The sequence below is a fragment of the Megascapheus bottae genome, chromosome 25, assembly GCF_031878675.1.
Source record: "Megascapheus bottae isolate mThoBot1 chromosome 25, mThoBot2.hap1, whole genome shotgun sequence".
Taxonomy (NCBI): domain Eukaryota; kingdom Metazoa; phylum Chordata; class Mammalia; order Rodentia; family Geomyidae; genus Megascapheus; species Megascapheus bottae.
In genome coordinates this window covers 23,252,075-23,275,756 of record NC_143533.1, presented here as the reverse complement: position 1 = coordinate 23,275,756, position 23,682 = coordinate 23,252,075, and the positions used below count along the sequence as shown (strand labels likewise).

General features: G+C 40.2%; 1 protein-coding gene across 2 annotated transcripts in view; it reads left to right on the top strand.

Annotated features, from left to right (window-relative positions):
* Bub1b (BUB1 mitotic checkpoint serine/threonine kinase B) overlaps nucleotides 1-23,348 on the top strand; it is a 36,669-nt gene extending 13,321 nt beyond the window's left edge. For both annotated transcript variants that reach the window (XM_090318616.1, XM_090318615.1), the window contains exons 7-23: nucleotides 1,465-1,679; nucleotides 1,788-1,879; nucleotides 2,579-2,808; nucleotides 3,962-4,074; nucleotides 4,832-4,947; nucleotides 5,668-5,717; nucleotides 6,496-6,556; nucleotides 6,916-7,021; nucleotides 7,802-8,076; nucleotides 10,637-10,770; nucleotides 11,176-11,316; nucleotides 13,817-13,917; nucleotides 15,079-15,228; nucleotides 16,807-16,949; nucleotides 17,966-18,137; nucleotides 19,929-20,035; nucleotides 22,842-23,348. In XM_090318616.1, coding sequence (XP_090174742.1) covers nucleotides 1,465-1,679; nucleotides 1,788-1,879; nucleotides 2,579-2,808; nucleotides 3,962-4,074; nucleotides 4,832-4,947; nucleotides 5,668-5,717; nucleotides 6,496-6,556; nucleotides 6,916-7,021; nucleotides 7,802-8,076; nucleotides 10,637-10,770; nucleotides 11,176-11,316; nucleotides 13,817-13,917; nucleotides 15,079-15,228; nucleotides 16,807-16,949; nucleotides 17,966-18,137; nucleotides 19,929-20,035; nucleotides 22,842-23,058 — 2,423 coding nt within the window. In that variant the 3' untranslated portion in view covers nucleotides 23,059-23,348. The remainder of the gene's footprint in view (nucleotides 1-1,464; nucleotides 1,680-1,787; nucleotides 1,880-2,578; nucleotides 2,809-3,961; nucleotides 4,075-4,831; nucleotides 4,948-5,667; nucleotides 5,718-6,495; nucleotides 6,557-6,915; nucleotides 7,022-7,801; nucleotides 8,077-10,636; nucleotides 10,771-11,175; nucleotides 11,317-13,816; nucleotides 13,918-15,078; nucleotides 15,229-16,806; nucleotides 16,950-17,965; nucleotides 18,138-19,928; nucleotides 20,036-22,841) is intronic.
* Nucleotides 23,349-23,682: the final 334 nt, after the last annotated feature.

Genomic DNA, 23,682 nt, shown 5'->3' with positions numbered 1-23,682 from the left:
CCCGTCCTGTGTCTTGAACTCTGGGCCTGGGTGCTAGCTCTTAGCTCATTTTGCTTAAGGCTAACACTTATCACTAGAGCCACAGAGCCACTTCTGGCTGCTTCTGAGATTTAATTGGAGATAAGAGTCTCAGGACTTTTTTTTTTTTTTTTTTTGCAGGGGCTGACTTCAAACTGATCCTCAGATTTCAGCCTACTGCATAGCTAGGATTACAGGGGTGAGCCTCTGGTGCCTGATTTAGCTTCATATCTTAAAACTTTTTTGTCGGGGAGGGGCAGCCCTAGGGCTTGAACTCAGGGCCTGAATACTATTGTGGGGCTTTCTCAAAGCTAGTGCTCTATCATTTGAGCCACAACACCACATCCAGCCTTTTCTATATATATGATGCCAAGGAATTGAACCTGGGTCTTCTGCATGCTAAGCAAGCACTCTACTAAGCCAAAATCCCAGCACCTTAATTAAGACTTCTTAAAGCCTGGTGCTAATGCCTCATGCCTGTAATCCTATCTACTCAGGAGACTGAGATCTGAGGATTAATGTTCAAGTTAGTCTAGGCAGGAAAGTCTGTGAGACACTTCTCTCATATAAACTACTCAGAAAAAGCCAGGAATGGCACTGTAGCTCTTGAGCAAAAGAAGCCTAGAGACAGAGCCCAAAGTCTATATAGTTAGTTCAAGCTCTAGGAGCGGCAAAAATACTTTACTAGAGTAGATTTGGGTTCACAGCAAAATAGAGTAGAAAATATGGGGAAACAATAAACTTTCATTATCTAAATTTATAGCAGATAGACAAATAGATCAGGCTGATTTTTAGTATCATTCCTTTTCTGATAGCAATTATTTGGAGAAACAATGTAAAATATAGAATATAGTTGTGTGTGTGTGTGTGTGTGTGTGTGTGTGTGTGTGGTGGTTTTTGATATCATGATGTTTAAAATACCAGCCTTAATATATGGATTTATTTTCTTTTATGCATCTCAGTTGAAAATTTAAAGTTAAAATTACTTAAATTGCTGATAAGACTAGACAATGGCCGGGCAGTGGCTCACACCTTTAATTTTAGCTACTCAGGAGGCTGAGATCTGAGGGCACAGCCTGGGCACAAAAGGACCTGAGACTCTTATCTCCAATTAACCTCTAGAACACTGGAAGTGGGGCTTGGCTCTAGTGTAGAGTGGTAGCCTTGAGCTGAAGAGCTCAGGGACAACACCCAGGCCTAGGGGTAAGGTAGCCTTGAGCTGAAGAGCTCAGGGACAATGCCCAGGCCAGTTCAAGCCCCCTGAAGGAAAAAAAAAAGACTGAACAAAAGTGTTGCTAATTGATTCATTAAGGTTTTAAATAATTCTGTAAAAAAATCTCTGATACTATTACAGAACTATTCTTGATTTGGGAAAGAATAGGTATATCTTACATGATATCTTAAGTTGTTAAAGATTTTGCATGAAATTTGATGTCTTTCTTCTAGCACCAAGCCAAAATAGAGGACTCCAAAATCTAGTTCCTCCGCAGATGCAAAGTAATTGTAGGATTACAGTTTTTGATGAAAATGCTGGTGAAGCTTCAAGAGCAGACTTGTCTAAGCCTGTAGTCCAGCCATGGCTGGCACCACCTGTCCCCAGGGCCAAAGAGAATGAGCTGCAAGCAGGCCCTTGGAACACAGACAGGTCCTTGGAATACAGGGTAAGCACTTGTAGATCTGAGCATCTCTTAATTCCTGTTGAGTAGTTAGACATGGTCTGCATATTTTGTGACAAAATGGTGATTTTACTTTTTATTTTGTGTTTCCAGTCTCAGGCCATTTCATCTTCCATCACAGCTGTACCCGCTGCTCTGCCTAGTTTTACTCCATATGTGGAAGAGACTGCACAACAGCCAGTTATGTGAGTTGAGTTTTTAGACACCTTCATGTGAGCAGAGATACCTATTTTGGTTCCTAAAGACATTTTCATTTTTGTGAGAATGAAAAGACCCACCCAAACCTATGTGTATACTTTATGTTAACATTTCTTAAGGATTGAACCTCGTACTTCATACTCACTAGGCAAGTGCTTTATCACTCAGCTATATCCTAGCTCATCATTAAATGTATTTTAAAGCTATCCAGGAGAAAGTATATTGGACAATGCTTTTCACCTAGCTGAAAACCTTTAAATTTCATGTCCTGAGTTCCCTTATGCTTTATTCCTAAATCTAATTCTTTGTGCTGCTAAACAGTGAATGATGGCTTCATTGGTAGGTTAATTTCTCACTGGGTTTGAATAAGGTGTGTTTTTTTTATGGATAATAAAAAGTAGATCACACTAATTTCCTTTCTCAAAACATGAATTTCTCCAACATATAGGCCACCAGTTTCCCCTATGGCTATCAAAGCAGAACCTTGCCCCATGTTTAAGCAACCACTTTATCATTAAGCTGCATCCCATGCTCAGTAATCTCAGCTCCTTTGTTCCATTTTATCTTTTTTTCTGGAAATAGATCACATGTAGTCTTGCTATTGACATTGTCCACATGGTTAGTCGAAATATGTAAGAAATTAACTCCTTTTGACCTTATAGTTAGATATTATTTTGCTTTTTTAGGACACCATGTAAAATCGAACCTACTATAAATCACATTCTGAGTACCAGAAAACCTGGAAAGGAAGAAGGAGATCCTCTACAGAGGGTTCAGGGCCATCAGCAGGCATCTGAGGAGAAGAAAGAGAAGATGATGTATTGTAAGGACAAGATTTATGCTGGAGTAGGGGAGTTCTCCTTTGAAGAAATCCGGGCTGAAGCCTTCCGGAAGAAATTGAGTGAGCGAAGAAAAGGTATATATATTGGTCTAATTCAAATTTTTTAAGATAAGTTCTTTTTTTTTTTTTTTTTTAGGAAGGTTGAATTGATACATTATATCTAAGGGAATTTGCCCTGTTGTGTATGTACCTTTGTGTGATATTTCTATGTTTATACTATTTCCTTCTGCATATAAGCTGAGCTCCTTTTGCTACTTCTCACATAAAACTGTTGGGGAACTCTGAGTATGCTCAAGCACCAACGAAAGGAGGAGAAGCAGCTATGAGCTACAGAAGTAATTCAACTTCTTTACAGGGTCTCACTATGTGTCCTAGGCTGTCCTTCAACTCTGTCCTCCTACCTAAGCCTCCCAAGTACTGGTACCACGAATATGCCAACATTCTGAGAGGTGTTTTTGTCTTGTTGTTGTTCTTGGCTTGATTTTTGTTTGCCAGTTATGGGGCTTGAACTCAGGGCTTACACTCTATACCTGAGCTGCTTTGTGCTCAAGGCAACTTCCAACTTTTGACTAGTTAATTGGAGATAAGAGTCTTAAGAGTCTGGCTTCTGCCTGGGCCAGCTTTGAACCGTGATCCTCAGATCTCAGTCTCCTGAGTAGCTAGGATTACAGACGTGAGCCACTGTACCTAGCTACAGATTTTTTATTTCTTCATGTTTTCTCCAAATTTGAATATTTAACATCACATGGACTGTGTGTTACACATCACTGAAACCTATTTTCAAATTATACTTAGCACACAATAAGTATTGTACATTTCATTGCCTGGGCAAATAAAGGTATAGAGGACCTAGACCTTATGGTGAGGGCCTTGCTTCATTTACCTCCTGGTAGTTAGCATTGGAATGCGAGTTGAAAGTGTAAGCCCCATATGAAAGTTTTTCTTTTTTTCCTTTTTTTTTTTTTTTTTTTTTTTTGGCCAGTCCTACAGTTTGAACTCAGGGCCTGGGCACTGTCCTTGAGCTTTCTCAAGGCTAGTGCTCTACCACTAGAACCATAACACCACTTCTGGCTTTTTCTGTGTATGTGGTACTGAGAAATCCTAAGCCAGGGCTTTGTGCATGCTAGGCAAGCACTCTACCACTAAGGCCACATTCCCAGCCCCACTTGCACGTTTTGACAGTAGATTTCTGAAGAATAATGCCTGAGACAACTTCACTGATTTTTAGCTGAGCTATTGACCAGTGCAGAAAAGAGAGCAGAAATGCAGAAACAGATTGAAGAGATGGAAAAGAAACTAAAAGAAATACAAACTACTCAGCAAGGAAGAGCAGATAATCAGGTAATTTTTATTTCTTAATCTACACATAAACTAAGTGATGTTTGTCTTTGTTTTGTTTTCCAGTGCTCGGTATCAAATCCAGGACCTCACACATGTTAGACAGGCATTCTACTTTCAAGTACATGCTCAACCTAAAATTTAAGTCCTATAGAAGTATACAGTTTTCCTAGCCTCCATTAATTTTTTTGATAGTTTCTTGGTTGTTAATAGCAAGAATGTAAATTTTTTTTTCTTGGCTAGTCCTGGGCACTGTACTTGGACTTTCTCAAGGCTAGAGCTCTATCACTTGACCTCAGCACCACTTCTGGCTTTTTTCTATGTATATGGTACCAAGGAATTGAACCCGGGTCTTTGTGCATGCTAGGCAAGCACCCTACCACTTAGGCCAAACTCCCAGCCCCACAAAAATGTATTTAACAGGTGACTTCACATAGTATTCATAGTATATGAAATAAATGATATAATTTACTAAATTTACTGATAACTTCATTTTGTTAATTTTGATTTTAGCCTTTTATTCCAATCATGTCCACTAAGATGAGTTAAAGAAATTCAGTATGTGCTCAGTTGAGTATAACAGTCCTAATTTATAGTAGGAATGTAATTGGAAAGGCCATTGGTGACTAGACACTTCATGTGGTTAGTGGCTATCTAGAGAAAGAGTACATTAAAGCTAATGTCAGAACAGTAGAAGATGAGCTTTGAAAGTAGCATTTTCTGTGTAAGATAAAGGTTGATTTTACTTATTTTAATACAGCAAGAAGAGAAGGGGCCTGTCCAGGAGACAGCAAACTTACCAATTGCTTCAGAGTCTCAGGAAGTAGCAACAGGTGCTCTATCCAGTTCTGTGTATCCACTAAATGCTTATCCCAGGTAAGACCTCATTGTGGAAGGGGTAGATCTTGTAGGTACTGGGTTTTTTTGTTTGTTTGTTTTTGCCTGAACACTGTCCTTGGGCTTTCTCAAGGCTAGAGCTACAGCACCACTTCTGACTTTTTTTCTATGTATGTGGTATGGAGGAATCAAACTCAGGTCTTTGTGCCTTTTATATCCTAACGAAAAACTGCATGTTTCTGCCAGGTGTGTTGTGTATACCTGTAATCTTAGGACTCAGAAAGCTGAGGCAGGAGACTAGACTGGGCTACAGAGTGAGAGACCTTGTCAAAACTAAAACTAAAACCTACCAAGATAACTACTGTTGGCATTGCACAGTCTCCTTCTGTGCTCCATTTTTGTTTTATAAAAATTACAGCTTAGAAGCTGGGTGCGGTTATTCACACCTGTAATCCTTGCTACTCAGGAGGCTGAAAGTTCAAAGCCAGCCCAGGCACAAAAGGACCTGAGATTCTTATCTCCAATCAAACTCTAGAAAAGAAGTGAGACTTGGCTTAAGGGTAAGGCGGTCACCTTGAGCTGAAGCGCTCAGGGATAGCGCCCAGGCCCAGAATTCAAGCCCATGACCCATGGAAAAAAAAAAAAAGAGCTCAAGGACAGCATCCTGGCCCTGAGTTCAAGTCCCACCACCACTGATAAAAAATAAAAATTAAAAAACCATACGTTTAGCCACATGTTTTTAAATCAATTTCTTCACAGGGAACCTTCACTTGCAGAAAATATTTGTCAAGAACAACCTGGCAGTAAAGGTGAGTTATACTTGAAAGCCTCATAAAGAGCTTGTTGATAACAAGCGTATTAGGTAACATATAGTAAATGTTTTTGTTAATTATAAGGAAGAGAACAAAAGAGTAAAGAAAGAATAAAAAGGAATAATATATATATATATATTTTTTTTGCCAGTCCTGAACTCAGGACCTGAACACTTATCTTTGGGCTCTCTCAAGGCTAGAGGCACAGCACTGCTTCTGGCTTTTTCTATGTATGTGGTATCGAGGAATTGAACTTGGGTCTTTATGCATGCTAGGCAAGCATTCTACCACTAGGCCAAACTCCAAAGCCTTTAAAATTAGGAATTAGTATACTAGATGCCCAGAAGTACAACTGTAGTTCAAGTTGTAGGGTACCAGCCATGAGCACAAAAGCTCAGGGAAAGTGTTTAGGCCCTGAATTCCAAGACTGGCTCCAAAAAAAGGAGTAAAAAGTAGAACTGTTGAATACGTTTTTGATACTTGAAAATTGCTGATTATATAGGAATTGTATTTGGGAAAAGATACTAAAGTACTGGCAGATTAAATGATATGATAATTTGGATTTGGGAATTAGTATTGCTGGGGAATAGTTGAGGAAGGATGCATGTTTAGATAATTTAGTTATTAAGTGAGCTCTTTTATATTTGAAATTTTTCATTTTGTAAGACACATGGTCTTTCCACTGTCAAACATAATAATGTGAATCTTAATGAATAGTTATCTTGAAGAGTGAAGCGTTTATTCCTTAAAGTATATATATCTACTCTTTCTCTAGGTCCCAATATGCCTTTTTCCATTTTTGATGAATTTCTTCTTTCAGAAAAGAAGAATGAAAGGTTTGTTTTACTCGTTTTTTTTTTAATTATTAAATAAGAATAATCTCTTATTAAATGAGGATATTAGGGTCTTAAAAAGAATGAATTAGGGGCCAGCGCTGTGGCCTAGTAGAGTACTCGCCTAGCTTGTATAAAGCCCTGGGTTCGATTACTCAGTACCACAGAAATAGAAAAAGCCAGAAGTGACGCTGTGCTAGACTAGCCTTGAGAAAGCCCAAGAGCAGTGCCATGGGCTGAATTCAAGCCCTAGGACTGGCAAAATAATAATAATAATAATGATAATAATAAGTTATTGTTAATACCTTTAAGCAAAAAAACATTCTAAGTGATACTGTTCTAAGTGATACATCTATTTTCAGTCCTCCTGCAGATCCCCTGCGGGTTTTAGCCCAACGAAGACCACTTGCAGTCCTTAAAACTGCAGAAAGCATCACCTCAAATGAGGATGTGTCTCCGGATGCTTGTGTAAGGAGCAGTGTTACTAAGTTAATACACATGAGTTGTTTCCTTCAAGTCTTCCAGAGATTTAGGGTTAAGAGTCAAGCCCAGCACCTGTGAGTATAGAGCTTGGGAGTGAAAGTAGGAGGATCTCATATTCAGAGCCAACCAAGCAAGGTTATATAGTGAAGCCATGTCTCAAAAGAAGTTTGAAGGTTGAAATTATAATCACCAAATTGACCTGATCACAAAAAGGGTAGTTGATATCATTGGTATCATTACCAGGGAATGAAAATCAAAACCATAGCACAATAGGACTTCACATCTACTGGAATGGCTAACCATCAAAAAGAGAAACTATGAGGCCGGGAGCATGGCCTAGTGGTAGAGTGCTTGCCTAACATGCACAAGCTCTACGTTGGATTCCTTGGTACCACATACACAGAAAAAGCCAAAAGTGGTGCTGTGGCTCAAGTGGTAGAGTGCTAGCCTTGAGAAAGCCCAAAGGACAGTGTTCGGGCTCTGAATTCAAGCTCCAGGACTGCCAAAAAAGAAAAGAAAAGGAAAATAGTATTAATGCTTTAGTTCTTACATGAAGTTGATGTGCAAGGTTCTTATATGTTTTTCATAATTAGTTTCTGTGTTCTCCAAATGCTATCATGTGCTTTTTAAAATTGTCTTTACCTAGAAATCCTGATGTGCTCCTTCTGAGTCCTATGTCAGTGATATGATGTATGTTTAAGTTAAAAGGGTATACCATTCATATGTTCAGTGAAACATGTCGGCTAAACTTTATCTGTTTTTTAGGATGAATTCACAGGAATCGAGCCTTTGAGTGAAGATGCCATCATCACAGGTTTCAGGAATGTAACTATTTGTCCTAACCCAGAAGACACCTGTGACTTTGTTAGAGCAGCTCGCCTTTCATCCACTCCTTTTCATGAGATAATGTCCTTGAAGGACCTCCCTTCTGATCCTCAGCAACTGCTGCAGGAAGAGGATGGAGATGCTAAGCCCTCTGAGGGCCAGCAGATGACATGCAGTACTAGCTACCACCAAGGCCTCATCAACAAGAAGTTGAGGTGACTAAGGGGGGAAACTTGACCCACCAGAGTGTGTGCTCTTATTCTGTGTATCCTTGTCCATTACAGTGATTAGCTATCAAGCTCTGACTCTCTGCCAAGTACTGAGCTGTTAAGTGCTTTATATGATGGTAAGGCTGCCCCAGATAAAAGGATTCATTTGAATATGAGAAAAGAGCTAAATTTTTTGTTTGGAGGTTCTGAAATTTTGATACAGGGCCTTATACCTGCTAGGTGGATGCTCTGTCATGTGAACCATACTACCCAATGCTTTTTTGTTGTTGTTATTGGTCATGGGGCTTGAACTCTGGGCCTGGGCATTGTCCTTGAGCTGTTCAGCTCAACTACCTCCCTACTCCTGGGACTAGGCGTTGTCCCTGAGCTCTTCTGCTCTAGGCTACCCCCCCCCCCCTTGAGCCACCTTACCACTTCCAGTTTCTAGTGGTTCATTGGAGATAAGATCTCTGGGGACTTTAGTGCCTGGGTTTAGTCATGTGCCAAGATGTGCCCATGTTGTAATTGTTGTATTTCCTTGTTCCTTTTCCTTTTTTTTTTTGTACCTTTTCTTGAAGGCCAGAAAATCCAGCCTGTAGATGAAGAGAAATAAAATCAGTTGTCAGTGTTGGTCAATATTTCTCAATAGTATGGAATAGATGTGAAATAGGCATGTACTATATATTAGTTAAATAAAGTCGTAAGTCCAGAAATGTAATCCTGGGACTTGTTTATCAACCAGTGCAAAGGAAGTCAGTGAGATCCTAATTATTTCTAATAACAGACTTTAAAATGAAACAGAATCCTAGCGAACTAATTCTTTTTTTCTTTTTGGCCAGTCCTGAGGCTTGACCTGAGGCTTCACCTCAGGACCTGGGCACTGTCCTTGGACACTTTTTGCTCAAGGCTAGTGCTCTACCACTTGAGCCACAGTACCACTCTTTTTCTGTGTTTGTGGTATTGAGGATTCAATCCCAGGGCTTTGTGCATGTTAGGCCAGCACTCTACCACTAGGCCACACTCCCAGCCCTTCCTCCCCCAAATTATTTTCAAATCTATTTTGTTTTATTTATTTTTGATCATGGGACTTGAATTGTGACCCTGGGGGTTGTCCCTGAGCTAAAGAGCTCAGAGCTGCCAACCCACCCCTTGGCCTTTGCTTGGCCTAGGCAATGTCCCTGAGCTCTTTACCTCAAGGCTACCGCCCTACCCCTTGAACCAGAGCACTATGTCTGGTTTTCTAGAGATTAATGAAGGTAAGAGTCTCATGGACTTTTTAGTTCCTTGGCTGGCTTTGAACTGCAATCCTCAGATCTCCAAAGTAGCTAGGATTACAGGCGTGAGCCACTGCACTTAGCTTTTACTTTTTATTTTTATTTTGCCAATCCCGGGCTTGAGCTCAGGCCCTGAGCACTGTCCCTGGCTTTCTCAAGGTTAGAGCCCTACCACTTGAGCCACAGCACCATTTCTGGCTTTTTCTATGTATGTTGTAGTGAAGAATCGAACCCAAGTCTTTGCATGCTAGGCAAGCACTCTACCACTAGGCCAAATTCCCAGCCCCTACAGTAAATTATTTTAAAATCAATTTTATTTTTAAAAAGTCAGAGCCAGGGGCCAGGAGTTTGGCCTAGTGGTAGAGTGCTTGCCTAGCATGCACGAAGACCCGGGATCGATTCCTCTGTACCTCACATACAAGAAGCCGGAAGTGGTGCTGAGGCTCAAGTGGTAGAGTGCTAGCCTTGAGAAAGTACAAGGACAGAGCTCAAGCCCTGAGCTCAAGCCCAGGACTGGCAAAAAAAAAAAAAAAAAGTCAAGAGCCAGAAGTGGTGTTGTGGCTCAAGGGCTAGGGTGGAAACCTTGAGCTGAAGAGCTCAGGGACAATGCCTAGTCCAGAGTTCAAGCCCCATGACCAACACAAAAGAAAAAAGTCAGGGCCAAGTATGACGATAAGTGTTTATAACTCCAGCTACATTGGGATAGTGGACATTAAGATGTTGGAGGTTCAAGATTCAAAAGGTTAATGATAGCTCATTGCAACTAAAAAGCTAGGTTTGTCGCAAGCTTATGGTCTCTGCTGTGCAGAAGGTGTAGGTTAGGACGGAGGCCCAGGTTTGGCCTTAGGTAAAGATGATAGACCCTCCCCCAAAATAACTGAAGAGGCCTGGGATGTGACTCAAGTGTCAGAATGCTTGAGTTCAAACCTAGTACCGCTACCAAGAACCAGAAAAGGATAGATGATAGATGTGTGTGTATATATATGTGTGTTTGTATTAATTTGTAAATTTATCAAATTTAATAAAGGTAAGTTTGTGGGCCGGGAGTTTGGCCTAGTGGTAAAGTGTTTGCCTAGCATGCACGAAGACTCGGGTTCAATTCCTCAGTACCACATATATAGAAGAAACAAAAAAGCTGGAAGTGGTGCTGAGGCTCAAGTGGTAGTGCTCTATCCTTGAGAAAGTCCAAGGACAGTGCTCAGGCCCTGAGCTCAAGCCCAGGACTGGCAGAAAAAAAGGTAAGTTTGTATGTTTTATTCTATGGGATCTGTTTTCCTCTGTGGTTCTTTTAGCCCAATCATTGAAGATAGTCGTGAAGCCACACATTCTTCTGGCTTTTCTGGATCTTCTGCCTCAGTTACAAGCATCTCCTCTATCAAAAGTCTTCAAATTCCTGAGAAACTGGAACTTACTAGTGAAGCTACAGGTAGGATCCTGCAACTCACAGACATAGGTCCAGATCCATAATTAATGAACACTTATCTCAGAAAACTAAGTTTTTGTCCCCTAAAGAAGTGGCCATGATGTGGCGCTGTGGCTCAAATGGTAGAATGATAACCTTGAGCTGTAGAGCTCAGGGTCAGTGCTCAGGCCCAGAGTTTATGTCCCACAGCAGACCAAAAAAAAAAAAAAAAAAAAGAATAAGCAGCCATGAGTGGAATTTCTAGAAAAGACATAATAACTGAACATAGTTTTTGATGAATATAGTTAGATTAGCAGTGTTGATTTGTAATGTTGGTTTGCTTTCTCTCTCCCCCCTCCCCCGTTATAACATCTATTTTAAGAATTTAGATGTTTTACACTAAGCCTTTTCAACTGTTATCCTCCTCAGAAAACCCTTTACAGTCACCCTGGTGTTTACAGAATCGCATACAGCTACTGAAATCCCTACCAGAGTTAAGCGCTTCTGCAAAGTTTTCTGTAGAAGATAGACCAATGCCTAAGTTGGAAATAGAGAACGAAATTGAATTAGGTAAGTTACACCAATGCTTGCCTTTTTTCCTGTGATACTATTAAGATCTTTATAATTGAATTTGATGCTTGGTCATTACAATGCTCATAGATTATAAAAAAAATAACATTGTAGCCAGGAGTGGTGGCTCACCTGTCATCCTAGCTACTCAGGAGGCTGAGATCTGAGGATCAAGATTCAAAGCCAGCCTGGGCACAAGAGAACCTGAGACTCTTATTTCCAATTAACCTCGAGAAAACAGGGAAACGGAGCTTGACTCAAAGGGGCAGGATGGTAGCCTTAAGCTGAAGAGCTCAGGAACAGTACCCAGGCCAGTTCAAGCCCCATGACCCATTTTTTTTTTTTTTTTAAAGTAACATTATAGCCAGGAACAATTGGCTCATACTTGTAATCTTAGCTGCTCAGAAGGTTAAGATCCTTCCAGCCCAGGCAGGAAAGTCCTTGACACACTTGACCTGTGATAATTACTCAGAAAAAAGCTGGCTCAGTGGTAGAACACTAGCCTTGAGCCAAAAGAAGCTCAGGGACAGCACATAGGCCTTGAGTTCAAGGACCAGGACCCCCAAAAAAGGAAATAAGATTTTGTACAATTGATATATTAATGATTTCATGTTCTAGTAATAGTAGGATTTTTTTTTTTGCCCTTTTTTAGTTTGTAACAAATGATCTTAAATGCTACCGAACAGCAAGTACACTAGAGCCTCTTGTTCTGATGAATATATTCACAGTGTTTTGTTTTTTTTTTGGCCAATCCTGGACTTGAGCTCAGTGCCTGAGCACTGTCCTTGGACTTTCTCATTCTACCACTTGAGCCTCAGCACCACTTCCAGCTTTTTGCTATGTATGTGGGGTACCGAGGGATCGAACCCAGGTCTTCATGCATGCTAGGCAAGCACTCTACCACTAGGCCAAACTCCCGGCCCAGTGTTTGGTTTTTTAAAATTTATTATTACAGAGGTTGATGTACAGGATTACTATTACATGAGTCGGGTGCTGAGTCCATTTCCATTTATATCATGCCTTCTATTCTCTCATTCCCTCCCAGTCCCTCCCTCCTATCTCAACCCATGAATTAGTTTACTTCATCTATGTTTAATTTCACTGCTATACTTTGTCACCCTTTCCCCATGAGTTCTGTACCCTCTCCTCAACCTTCCTGAAGATACACATGTGAATATACCTATCCCATACATAAGGAAAAAGCAGAATCATCAAAAAATAAAAATGTAAAAATTACAAGGCAGGAAAAAAGAAGAATCCCTTGTTTCCATATCTTGGAGTTCATTTTGATATACACAGTATATGTATATAAATATATATATATGCACATATGTTAATATGAAAATTCACGTAAGCATTGTATCCTCTTCTTAAGAGAGAAGCACAGAGACAAAATGCACAAATGCCTCTTCATATTTATATAAAGTATACATATGGAAATTAACTCTACCACTTGAGCCACAGCACCACTTCCAGCTTTTTCTGTGTATGTGGTACTGAGGAATCAAACCCAGGTCTTCATGCATGCTAGGCAAGTCCTCCACTACTAACTAGGCCATGCTCCCGGACCCTGTGTTTAGTTTTTTGAGGAACTTCCAGACTGCTTTCCAGAGTGGTTGTTTTCCAGCTTGGTTACACTAGTTTACATTTCCACCAACAGTGTGGTAGGGTTCCTTTTTCCCCACATCCTCAACATTTGTTGTTCAGATTCACAGTGTTGGTGAGGTGGAATTTTAGTGTTTCGACTTGCATGTCTTTATGGCTAGGGATATTGAGCATTTCCTCATATGTGTATTGCCTTTTTTTTTTTTTTAATCACTTCTGAAAAGTCTTTCTTTAGTTCTTTTGCCCATTAGTGATTGATTTATTATGTTTGGGAGGAGTTAGTTTCTTGAGCTCCTTGTATTTATTGGCTATTAGGCCTTTGTCTGACATAAAGATCTTTTTCCAGTTGGTTAGTTGGTTGTCTTTCTAGTTTAGTAACATGTCTTTAGCTGTGCAGAAACTTTTTATTTGATGTAGTCTCACTTGTCACATCTTTCTCCTGTCTGTTTTCTTGGGACTCAATATAGGAAGTTTCTACAATAGGTATAAGTTCTAATGTTCTCCTATTCTCTCTCACAGTAGTTTCAAAGTTTCTGGTCTGATGATGAGATCTTTGATCCACTTTGAATTGATATTAGTTCATGAACTAATGAGCTCATGGGATCTACTTTGCTTTTTTATTTATTTTTTTGTGGGTCATGGAGCTTGAACTTGGCCTGGGCGCTGGCCCTGAGCTCTTCAACTCGAGACTACCGCCCTACCCTTGAGCCAAGCCCCACTTCCCATTTTCTAGAGGTTAATTGGAGATAAAAGTCTCAGGTCCTTTTGTGGATGGGCTGACTTTGAACCTTGATCCTCAGATCTCAGTCTCCTGAGTAGCTAGGATTACAGGCGTGAGCCCCTGCCAGCTCCCACCCCCATTTTTTTTTTTTAATGGAATCCAACTTCTCAACAGATAATGAAGATTATTGTATTAGACAAGAATACCTAATAAGTGAAGATTACAAGTTATTCTGGGTGTCACCAAGAAACTCTGCAGAATTAACTTTAATGAAGGTAAGCTTGGTTCATTGTAACCTTGTGAATAATGTGGGTCAGAGCAATAACAATACTGCCTCCCCCACCCCCACTACCAAATCTTTCTAATTAGTATACAAGATTCCTTATAGGAGAGTCAGTGGGCACCAAGCAATCAGCCATCTTGTAGGCCCAGGTCAGAAGTGAAATCTATTGTGTAAATGTCTCTGTATGTCCAAATATAAAAAAATACTCTACCTGTTTTGTCTTTTTAGGAAATCTGTCTTGCATGCCCCATCTCCCACCCCCCAGCCTCCCACCATATTGGGGCTTGGACTCTGGGTCTGGGTGCTGTGTCTGAGCTCTACAGCTCAAGACTACCATCCTAGCCCTTGAGCCACATTGCCACTTCCCCTTTTTTAGTGATTAATTGGAGGTAAGACCTCTCATACTTTAGTGCCCAGGCTGGCTTTGAACCGTTATCCTCAGGTCTTAGGCATGAGGCTATCTTCGATCCCATTTTGTTCTTTCTTGGTTTAATGCATGTATTTTGAAGGAACGTATCCTTTAGTTGCTTTCTTTTTCTTTTTCTTGCCAGTCCTAGCTTGAATTCAGGGCCTGAGTACTGTCCTTGGGCTTTCTCCATGCTAGTACTCTACCACTTAAGCCACCGCACCACTTCCAGCTTTTTCTATGTATGTGGTACTGAGGAATTGAGCACTGGTCTTAATGCATGCTAGGCAAACACTCTACTGCTAAGTCAAACTCCCGGCCCCCTTTAGTTGCTTTCTTAAGGAAGCAGTTTCTTTCTGCTAGAATCTACTTTCTTGGTACTTTTAACAATTGTTACTCTTAGGAGGGAAATAGGGACAAAAACATGAGAAGGGGTATCAATGTGTGTAAAGTAATGTACCTTCTATCTGGTGAATATAATTGTAATCCTATTAATTACAATAAAAAAATTGTTATGCTTACTTTCCAGCTTTCCAGTTTGGTATTATTGTATACTTTATGAAAGAGTTTTTGCTTCCACCCCTCCCATTTTATTGTGGTACTGGGAATTGAACTTCACCTCCTTTCAAAAATGCCCCTTTACTCTGATTTCAATTGGAGTAGCAGAAGGCTAAGAGGATTGCGTTTTCAATATGCTAACTATAACCACACATTAAAATTGCTCTTATTTTTAAATATTCCTTGCAGGTATTCACTCAGCCTATCCCATGGGACTTTTATATCCACCTCAAGCTAAAGGAACGTCTAAATGAGGAATGTGATCAATTTTGCAGCTGTTACCAGTATCAAGATGGTTGTATCATTTGCTACCAATATATAAACTGTTCTACCCTTCAGGTTTGCAATACTTAAACCTTCTAAAGTCCTCAAAGAGAGAGAATTATGCTCTACTTAGAAAAGACATTTAGAACATAATTCTTATGAATTGCTTTGACGTAGACCCACGGAAATTACAAGTTAAAGCATTGATCATACCTGAGCAACGGTGGTTCATGCCTATAATCCTAGCTACTCAGACAAGATCTGAGGGTTGCAGTTCAAAGCCAGCCTATGCAGGAGACTCTTATATCCAGTTGCAGATTCTTTTCTTTTTTTTCTTTTGCCAGTCCTGATGCTTGAATTCAAGGCATGGGTACTGTCTTTGGGCTAGCACTCTACCAACTGAGTTACAGTACCACTTCTAGCCTTTTCTGTGTATGTGGTAACTAGGAATTGAACTCAGGTCTTCTTGCATGCTAGGCCAAACTCCCAGCCCTGTAATCCTAGCCCTGAGTAGTTAGTATCATAGGCTTGAGCCTCTACTCCTCCATACCCAGCTTCATTCTTATTTTTATCTATCTATTGGCAAGGGGAGACAGAATTATATAATGAACTCCTATGAACTAGTCATCTGACTGGGATAACTGACATTCATGTTTACTGACTTTGACTGGATGGTTCTTATTTTATTGCAACTTAGTGGAGATAGTCTCACAAATTTTCCTGCCCAGGCTAGCTTTGAACCTCAATCCTTAGTTCTCAGCCCCCTGAGTAGCTAGGATTACCAGTGTGAGCCACTGTCACCAAGCTTGGAGTTTGGGTTTTTTTTGGTTTTTTTTTTTTGGCCAATCCTGGGGCTTGAACTCAAGGCCTGAGAACTGTCCATGAGCTTGTTTTTGTTCAAGACTAGCGCTTGTCCATGGTCTTTCCTGCCGTGGTTACCTTCAGGATCCTAAGATCTCACTTCCTGAGTAGCTAACCTTATAACCATGAGCTAGCAGTACCTGGCTTGATGTCTTCCTATGACAGTTTTGGAACTGGTAGAATACATGATTAGCAAGTATGAGGCCCTGAGTTCAAAACTGATTGTCACCAAAACACAGTTATAGAGTTGTAGTGGGCCAGTTCCCCCACCCCACTCCCCACCTTTTTTTTTGTAGTAGGTCATAGGGTTTGAACTCTGGGTCCGGGTGCTATCCCTAAACTCTTTTTCTCAAGGCTAACGGTCTACACTTGAGTACTACTTCCAGTTTTCTGATGGTTAATTGGAGATGAAATTCTCACAGACTTTCTTGTCTGGACTGGCTTCAAACTGTGATCCTCAGAACTTGGTCTTCTGAGTATCCACGATTACAGGTGTGAGTGAGCCACCAGTGCCTAGCCTCACACTCATTCTTGGTGTTCTTTATTCTTGATGCTCCTTATTCATTTGCTCCTGAAAATCCTTACAGTTTTATCTTTCCCAGTCTTGAGATTGAGCTCAAGGCCTTAACTATGCTGATGAGCATCCCCAGTTATAAATCTTGAGATCTTAAAGATCATTTTGTTGTTAAACTGGGGTGTAGACCCAGACTACTCTAGAGAATCAAATAGAAGGTATGATGGTAGCATTGAGTGACCCAACCTGAGAAGTGTTCCTCCTCTGTCTTATTCCAGGATCTTCTCCAACACAGTGAATCTATTACGAATGAAATAATGGTACTGATTATTTATAATGTGATGACATTAGTAGAGAAGCTACACAAAGCAGAAATAGTTCATGGAGATCTCAATCTGAAGAATCTGATTCTACGAAACAGGTCGGTCCCTTTTACTACTTGTTGTCAACTTTCTGTGAAGACATAGATAATTACCATGTGTATGCTTTTGGCAAAAACCTGTTTATAAAGCCATATGGTGGAAGATTACTAACTAGCTAAGAGTTAATAATCGTTGAGAATAATTTCAAATATAATTAAAAAATACACACTGAGGAAATACATTAAGATGAAAGAATTAACCACTAACTATTACAATAGCTTTTGTCAAGGAGCCATGTAACATATGAATGCTTCTGCAGAATGTTAAGCATACTGTCCAGTCATTCTTTTAGTAGGGCTTGTGCAGTATAGCAAAGATACTTCCAAAATTCGTGGACTGCTGCTCAAAGACAAACCACTATCAGTTCAAAGTGAAATAACAGCAAGAGAAGTTGGTAGAACCAGAGTGTAGGTGCAAACTATGCTAGGAAAGGGGTTAGTGTTCAGCTAAAACCCAGTTTATCCAACAAGCTTGACGATTTAACCCAGAATAGTAAATAGGAAATGGGGCCCAAGTAATAACAGAAGATATTAAGGCATGAACAGTTGAGGCTTCTGTTTTGGGAAAGTACTTGAAGACTAGTTTTTGACTGCTGTATTTGTGAATAAAGCAGTCCACTTTAAAGATACTTTGTGCTTTGTCTGATCAAATCCTGTCTGCCCCAGCTTTTGACTTTCCAAGGTCATTAGTTTGCAGCTATTAGGCGAAATCCTTCATATTACTTTGCTTAAGAAGAAAGTATCATTGATATTTGATAAGATTCTAGGTAGTTCACAGTGGGTTAGACATACTTTGTATCACCAAACCACTGTTAAAATTTGCTGTTTGGCCAGAGGCACTGCCACTGCTTCTACATGTGTATTTTTATAATTAGACACTGGAGGGTGCTATTGGTCTACCTAAGACATACATGTGGTAGGTTTTACTTTCTTTTTTTTTTTTTTAAATATCAGCTATGCAGCTTCTCTCATGGCCTATTTTTTTTTTTAATCTTTTTCTCTTAAACTGAGCTCAGAATCCACGATCCCTATGGTTTTAATGAAAACAGTCAAGCTTTGAAGATAGTGGACTTTTCCTACAGTGTTGACCTGAGAGTGCAGCTAGACATTTTTCCCCTCAGCGGCTTTCCGACTATGCAGATCCTAGAAAAACAAAAGATCCTAGCTAACTGTTCTTCTCCCTACCAGGTAAGTGTTAGACAAGCCCAAGCAAACACAGAGAGGGTTTCATAGTCTGTTATCTATGTAGATAAGTTATGAAAGCTGTGTTTACTGCTATCAAGTCTCCTAGAATAGATGATAGAGTTTCCAAACATTGTATCACCAGTTAGACATGTCATTTTTCTCTCACAGTGCTGAAGAATAGACACCTAACACATGCAAACAAGACTAACTCAGTCCTTAAGAGTACTTAAGAAATTGGGGGCCGGGAGTTTGGCCTAGTGGTAGAGTGCTTGCCTAGCATGCACAAAGACCCGGGTTCGATTCCTAGGTACCACATACATAGAAAAAAGCCAGAAATGGTGCTGAGGCTCAAGTGGTAGAGCTCTAACCTTGAGAAAGTCCAAGGACAGTGCTCAGGCCCTGAGCTCAAGCCATGACTGGCAAAAAAAAAAAAAAAAAGAGTACTTAAGAAATTGTACTTAAGTACAATTTCTACTTACTGTCCATCAGTGTGGTCTTTTTTTTTTGGCCAGTCGTGGGGCTTGAACTTAGGGCCTGAGCACTGTCCTTGTACTTTTTTCTCAAGGCTAGTGTTCTACCACTTAAGCCACAGCACCACTTCCAGCTTTTTTTTTTTTCCTATGTCTGTGGTACCGTGGAATAGAACCTGGGTCTTCGTGCATGTTAGGCAAGCACTCTACCACTAGGCCAAACTCCCAGTCCCAGTATAGTCTTTTATAAGTCATTTTTTAGGGTCTTTGCTAATAAAATAAGGATAACAGTTTCTGTTCTTGATACATAGGAATTGTTGTGAGGATTAAATACAATATAATGCATGTATAAAAACACTGGGGGGCTAGGAAGATGACTTAGTGGTAGAATGCTTACCTAACATTCATGAAGCCCTGGGTTCGATTCCTCAGTACCACATAAACAGAAAAAGCTGGAAATGGCACTGTGGCTCAAGTTGTAGAGCACTAGCCCCCCCCCCCCCTTTTTTTTTTTTTTTTTGCCAATCATGGGGCATGTACTCAGGGCCTGAGCACTGACCTTGGACTTTTCTCAAAGCTAGAGCTCTACCACTTGAGTCACAGCACCACTTCTGGCTTTTTTCTATGTATGTGGTATCGAATTATACCCAAGACTTTGTGCATGCTAGGCAAGCACTCTACAACTAAGCCAAACTCCTGCCCCCACATGCAAACATCTTTGAGACATTTGCTGACTAAATGTGTAGCTTGAACCTAAAGTAGTTGCATGGACCATGTAAGGTCACAGCTGGAATCCATACTTTTTTTTTTTGGTCATTTGTGGAATTTGAACTGAAGACTTGGCACTATCACTATGCTCATTTGCTCAAAGTTAGTGCTCTACCACTTTAAGCCACAGCTCTACTTCCAGTTTTCTGGTGGTTAATTGAAGATAAGAATCTTAACAACTTTTTTGCCCAGGCTGGCTCTGAATCACATCTTCAGATCCAGGCTCCTGACTAGCTAGGATTACAGGTGTGAGCCACCATTGTCCAACTGAGTCCATTCATATTCAGTAGTTCTACAGACTTATTTGGTAATTTAGTTAGTTTGTTGTATTTTGTTTATAAGGATAATCCTTAGAGTTGGCTCTGTTGATTACTTCTTTAGGGAGTTGTTCCCTTCCTTTAGGGAAAGTTGTTCCCCTAAATGTATGTTGTTCCCCTAAAATGTATGTCATAAAATAAATTGAGTTAAGCTCTGTAAGGCCTTTTACCTTCATGTAAATTAACTCACAGTAGAGTCAGCAAAGTATTTTAGCTCACAGTGCTTTTTGTGATTTCAGGTAGACCTGTTTGGTATTGCAGATTTAGCACATTTACTATTATTCAAGGAACATCTACAGGTCTTCTGGGATGGGTCCCTCTGGAAACTTAGCAAAAATATTTCTGAGTAAGTATTGAGTAACTTCAGGGTTCTTGTTGTCCAAATACTTTTCTCTCAAGTGTTTTCTCTGCTTTTGTTGAAGGGAAAAAAACAAAAACAAAAACTTTAGTTTTGGGACCAGGAGTTTGGCCTAGTGGTAGAGTGCTTGCCTAGCATGCACGAAGACCCGGGTTCAATTCCTCGGTACCCTGAGCTCAAGCCCCGGACTGGCAAAACAAAACAAAAACAAAAACACTTTAGTTTTCTCAAACCAAATGCCAAGATAATTTCACTTAAAGTATCAGCAGAATACTTGGTAGTATAGGATAAAGGCGTCCCTAATAAAATCTAAGAGTCAAAGTCAGGTGTTGGTGGCTCCTGCTTGTTATCCTAACTACTCAGAAGGCTGAGATCTGAGTATCTCAGTTCAAAACCAGCCCAGGCTGGAACATTATGAGACTTTTCTCCAATTAAGCACCAAAAGAGCTGGAAGTAAAGCTGTGGCTCCATTAGTAGGGCTTTAACCTTGAACAGAAAAACTCTGGTGAAAGCACTGAGGCTCTGAATTTAAGCCCCAGAACCAGTACATACATAGAATAATAATAGATATCAGGATATTCTGAACCTTAGGTGTGCTACACAGTGTCTGGCATTAAGATGTCTTGGTTCAGATGTGCTAACAAGAGCATTTTGGGGATGAATAATTTCCTAATCAATTGGGCTTGGGCTCAGGGTCTGAGCACTGTCCTTGGGCTTTCTCAAGGCTTCAAGGCTAGAGCTCTACCAGTTGAGCCACGGCACCACTTCTGGCTTTTTTCTATGTATGTGGTACCAAGGAATTGAACCCGGGTCTTCATGCATGCTAGACAAGCACTCTACCACTAGGCCAAACTCCCGGCCTTAAATCTTTTTTAATAGTGTTAATAAGCATTTCTTAAAGAGTTAAATTTCTAAATTATATGCTAATTTTAGATTATTATTTATTTAATGAGTGAGTAGAACCAAACCAAAGAACTGAATCTGTTGCTGAAAAAATAATGCTCTTTTAATAAGAGATCTGCTTGGTCTTAGAGTCATAGTACTATTGTAAGTCTACTCATAAACCCGATTAAATACCTAGGCTCTACTTTAACTTTCTTTACTAAAAACTTCCCAGAATAGTTTGGTATTTAAAAAAATAAAATCAGCTGGGCAGGAGCTCACGCCTGTGATCATAGCTACTCTTGAGACTGAGATCTGAGGATCAAGGTTCAAAGCCAGCCCATCCACAAAAGGACCTGAGACTCTTATCTCCAATTAACCTCTAGAAAACAAAGTAGGGCTTGGCCAAGGGTAGGGTAGTAGCCTTGAGTTGAAGAGCTCAGGGACAGTGCCCAGGTCCAGAGTTCAAGGCCCCATGACCCACCTCCCTACCCGCCGCTTCCCCCCCCCCCAAAAAAAAAAAAATCAGTGGAGCTGGGAATATGCTTAGAGGTCAAGTGCTCTACCTGGGTTCAGTTCCTTAGTACCACATAAATAGAAAAAGTTGAAAGTGGTGCTGGGGCTCAAATGGTAGAGTGCTAACTTTGAGCAAAAAGAAGCTCAGGGACAGTACTTAGTCCCTGAGTTCCAGCCCCAGGACTGGCAATAAACAAATAAACCAATAAATAGTGTTAAAGAGTTAATGTTCTTTCTCCACTTTCCCTTCCCAAACACTGAAATTGTTAATTTTTTTTCTTAATTTAGAACTTAGTCACATTTGTCTCTTACATTATTTTTTTCTCCTTTGTTTTTATGCCAGTCCTGGGCCTTAAACTCAGAGCGTGGGTGCTGTCTCTGAGCTTTTCTTGCTCAAGGTTAGTGCTTTATCACTTGAGTACCATCTCTACTTCAGCTTTTTTTTGGTGCTTATTTGAGAGCAAGAGTCTCAGAGTTCTCTGCCCAGACTGGCTCAGATCTCAGATGTAAGCCTCCTGAGTGCCTGGCTTTAACTTGCACTTTTTTTTTTTTTTTTTTTAATTGTGGCACTTAAACTTGAGCTCTTCAGCTCAAGGCTTCGGTCCTAACCCCTTGAGCCATAGCAGCACCTCTTTCTACATGTACTTTTTTTTTTTTTTTTTGCCCTGGGGCTTTCTCAGAGCTAGAGCTCTACCACTTGAGCCACAGCACCACTTCTGGCTTTTCTTTATGTATGTGGTACCGAGGAATTGAACCCGGGTCTTCATGCATTCTAGACAAGCACTCTACCACTAGGCCAAACTCCCAGCCCTCCTACATGTACTTTTAAAATAGACTTGAAATATAATGAATGAGCAGTCATCTCTAACTGGCTGTGGTCCAAGCAGGTCTAGCACAGCAGAAACAGTTGATGTTCTTTAACAGCCTTTCCCTGTATCACAATAGAAAGAAGAGCAAGGAAGAGAAGTCATGGATTTTTAGCAGGTTACTTTAGTCAAATGTAGGCTTCTCTGAGAATGGTAAAGGAGACCAAACATTCAGGCAAGAAGGGAGACTATAATCTTTCATGACAGTAGACTTTAGGAAAGTTAGAGGAAAGACTTTCTTTTCCTTGTGTTCAGAAAAGGTGCTTCATCTTAATATGCAGAGGGAAATTGTTGATTCAAAAGAGAATCTGAATCTCATGTGTACCAGTATGTATGGCTTTTCCTACATATAGGCCTTCGTGGCTATTCCTCCCTGAGTTTTCAAGAAGTATCTGAATGATCTCTAATCCTAGAATTGCAGCTGTTACCTCAAATCATGCTGGTTCATAAATATGATACTGAGTTAAATTAAAAGGATTGTAATTTTCATGTGCCTAACCTTGATGGAAATGGTTTTTATATATTTTTAGGCTAAAAGATGGTGGATTGTGGAATAAATTCTTTGTGCGGATTCTGAATGTCAGTGACGAGTCAACAGAGTCGGTTCTGAGAGAACTTGCAGCAGAAATGAATAAGGTTTTTGACAGCACATTCCACAGTCACCTGAACAAAGCCTTGTGGAATGTAGGGAAGTTAACCAGTCCTGGGCCTTCGCTCCTTCAGCAGGACAGGCAGATCCCTACCTGACACACACGGGTGGAGCACTCGATCTGCACGTGATAATTGATTGATGGTTCTTGTAGGCACACTACCACTACTTTTGTCCTTTCTGGCAATTACTCTGGTCTATTTTCTGAGTAACTGGCATTTTCTACACAGTAGTGGGCCTGTTGTCAGACTTATCTGACTCACTGTTTTATTCTAAATGGTTGCACAAGAATGAGTACTAAGGTTGTCATTTAACCCTGTGTTTCCCTGTACACAGATAACCTTGTAGTTTATAAATAATAAAGTGTATTTGTTAAATTTGTTTCTAACATTTCATCTACTTTTTGCAAGCTAATAAGTGGTTTGGTTTTGCAGAGAGGAATTATTTTACCTTGGAAATTTGGGTATCTTAGATTTATAGCAGTTATGATGAGATTATAATGAGGTAGAAAAGCCAAGCATTTGTGTATGGGTTTTGGACCTTTGGTAAGTGGTCTAGTTTCTAAAGTGGGTAAAATGATACACTTAGACCAAATTTTCTTCAATTTCAAAGGGGTAAAATATATCGTGTGTATGGCTTACATTTCACTGTTTTTAGTTTGCTCATCCCCCTTGGTCTTCTATCATCTAGCACTGCTGCTGTTGCTGTGAAAGGAAGGGGCT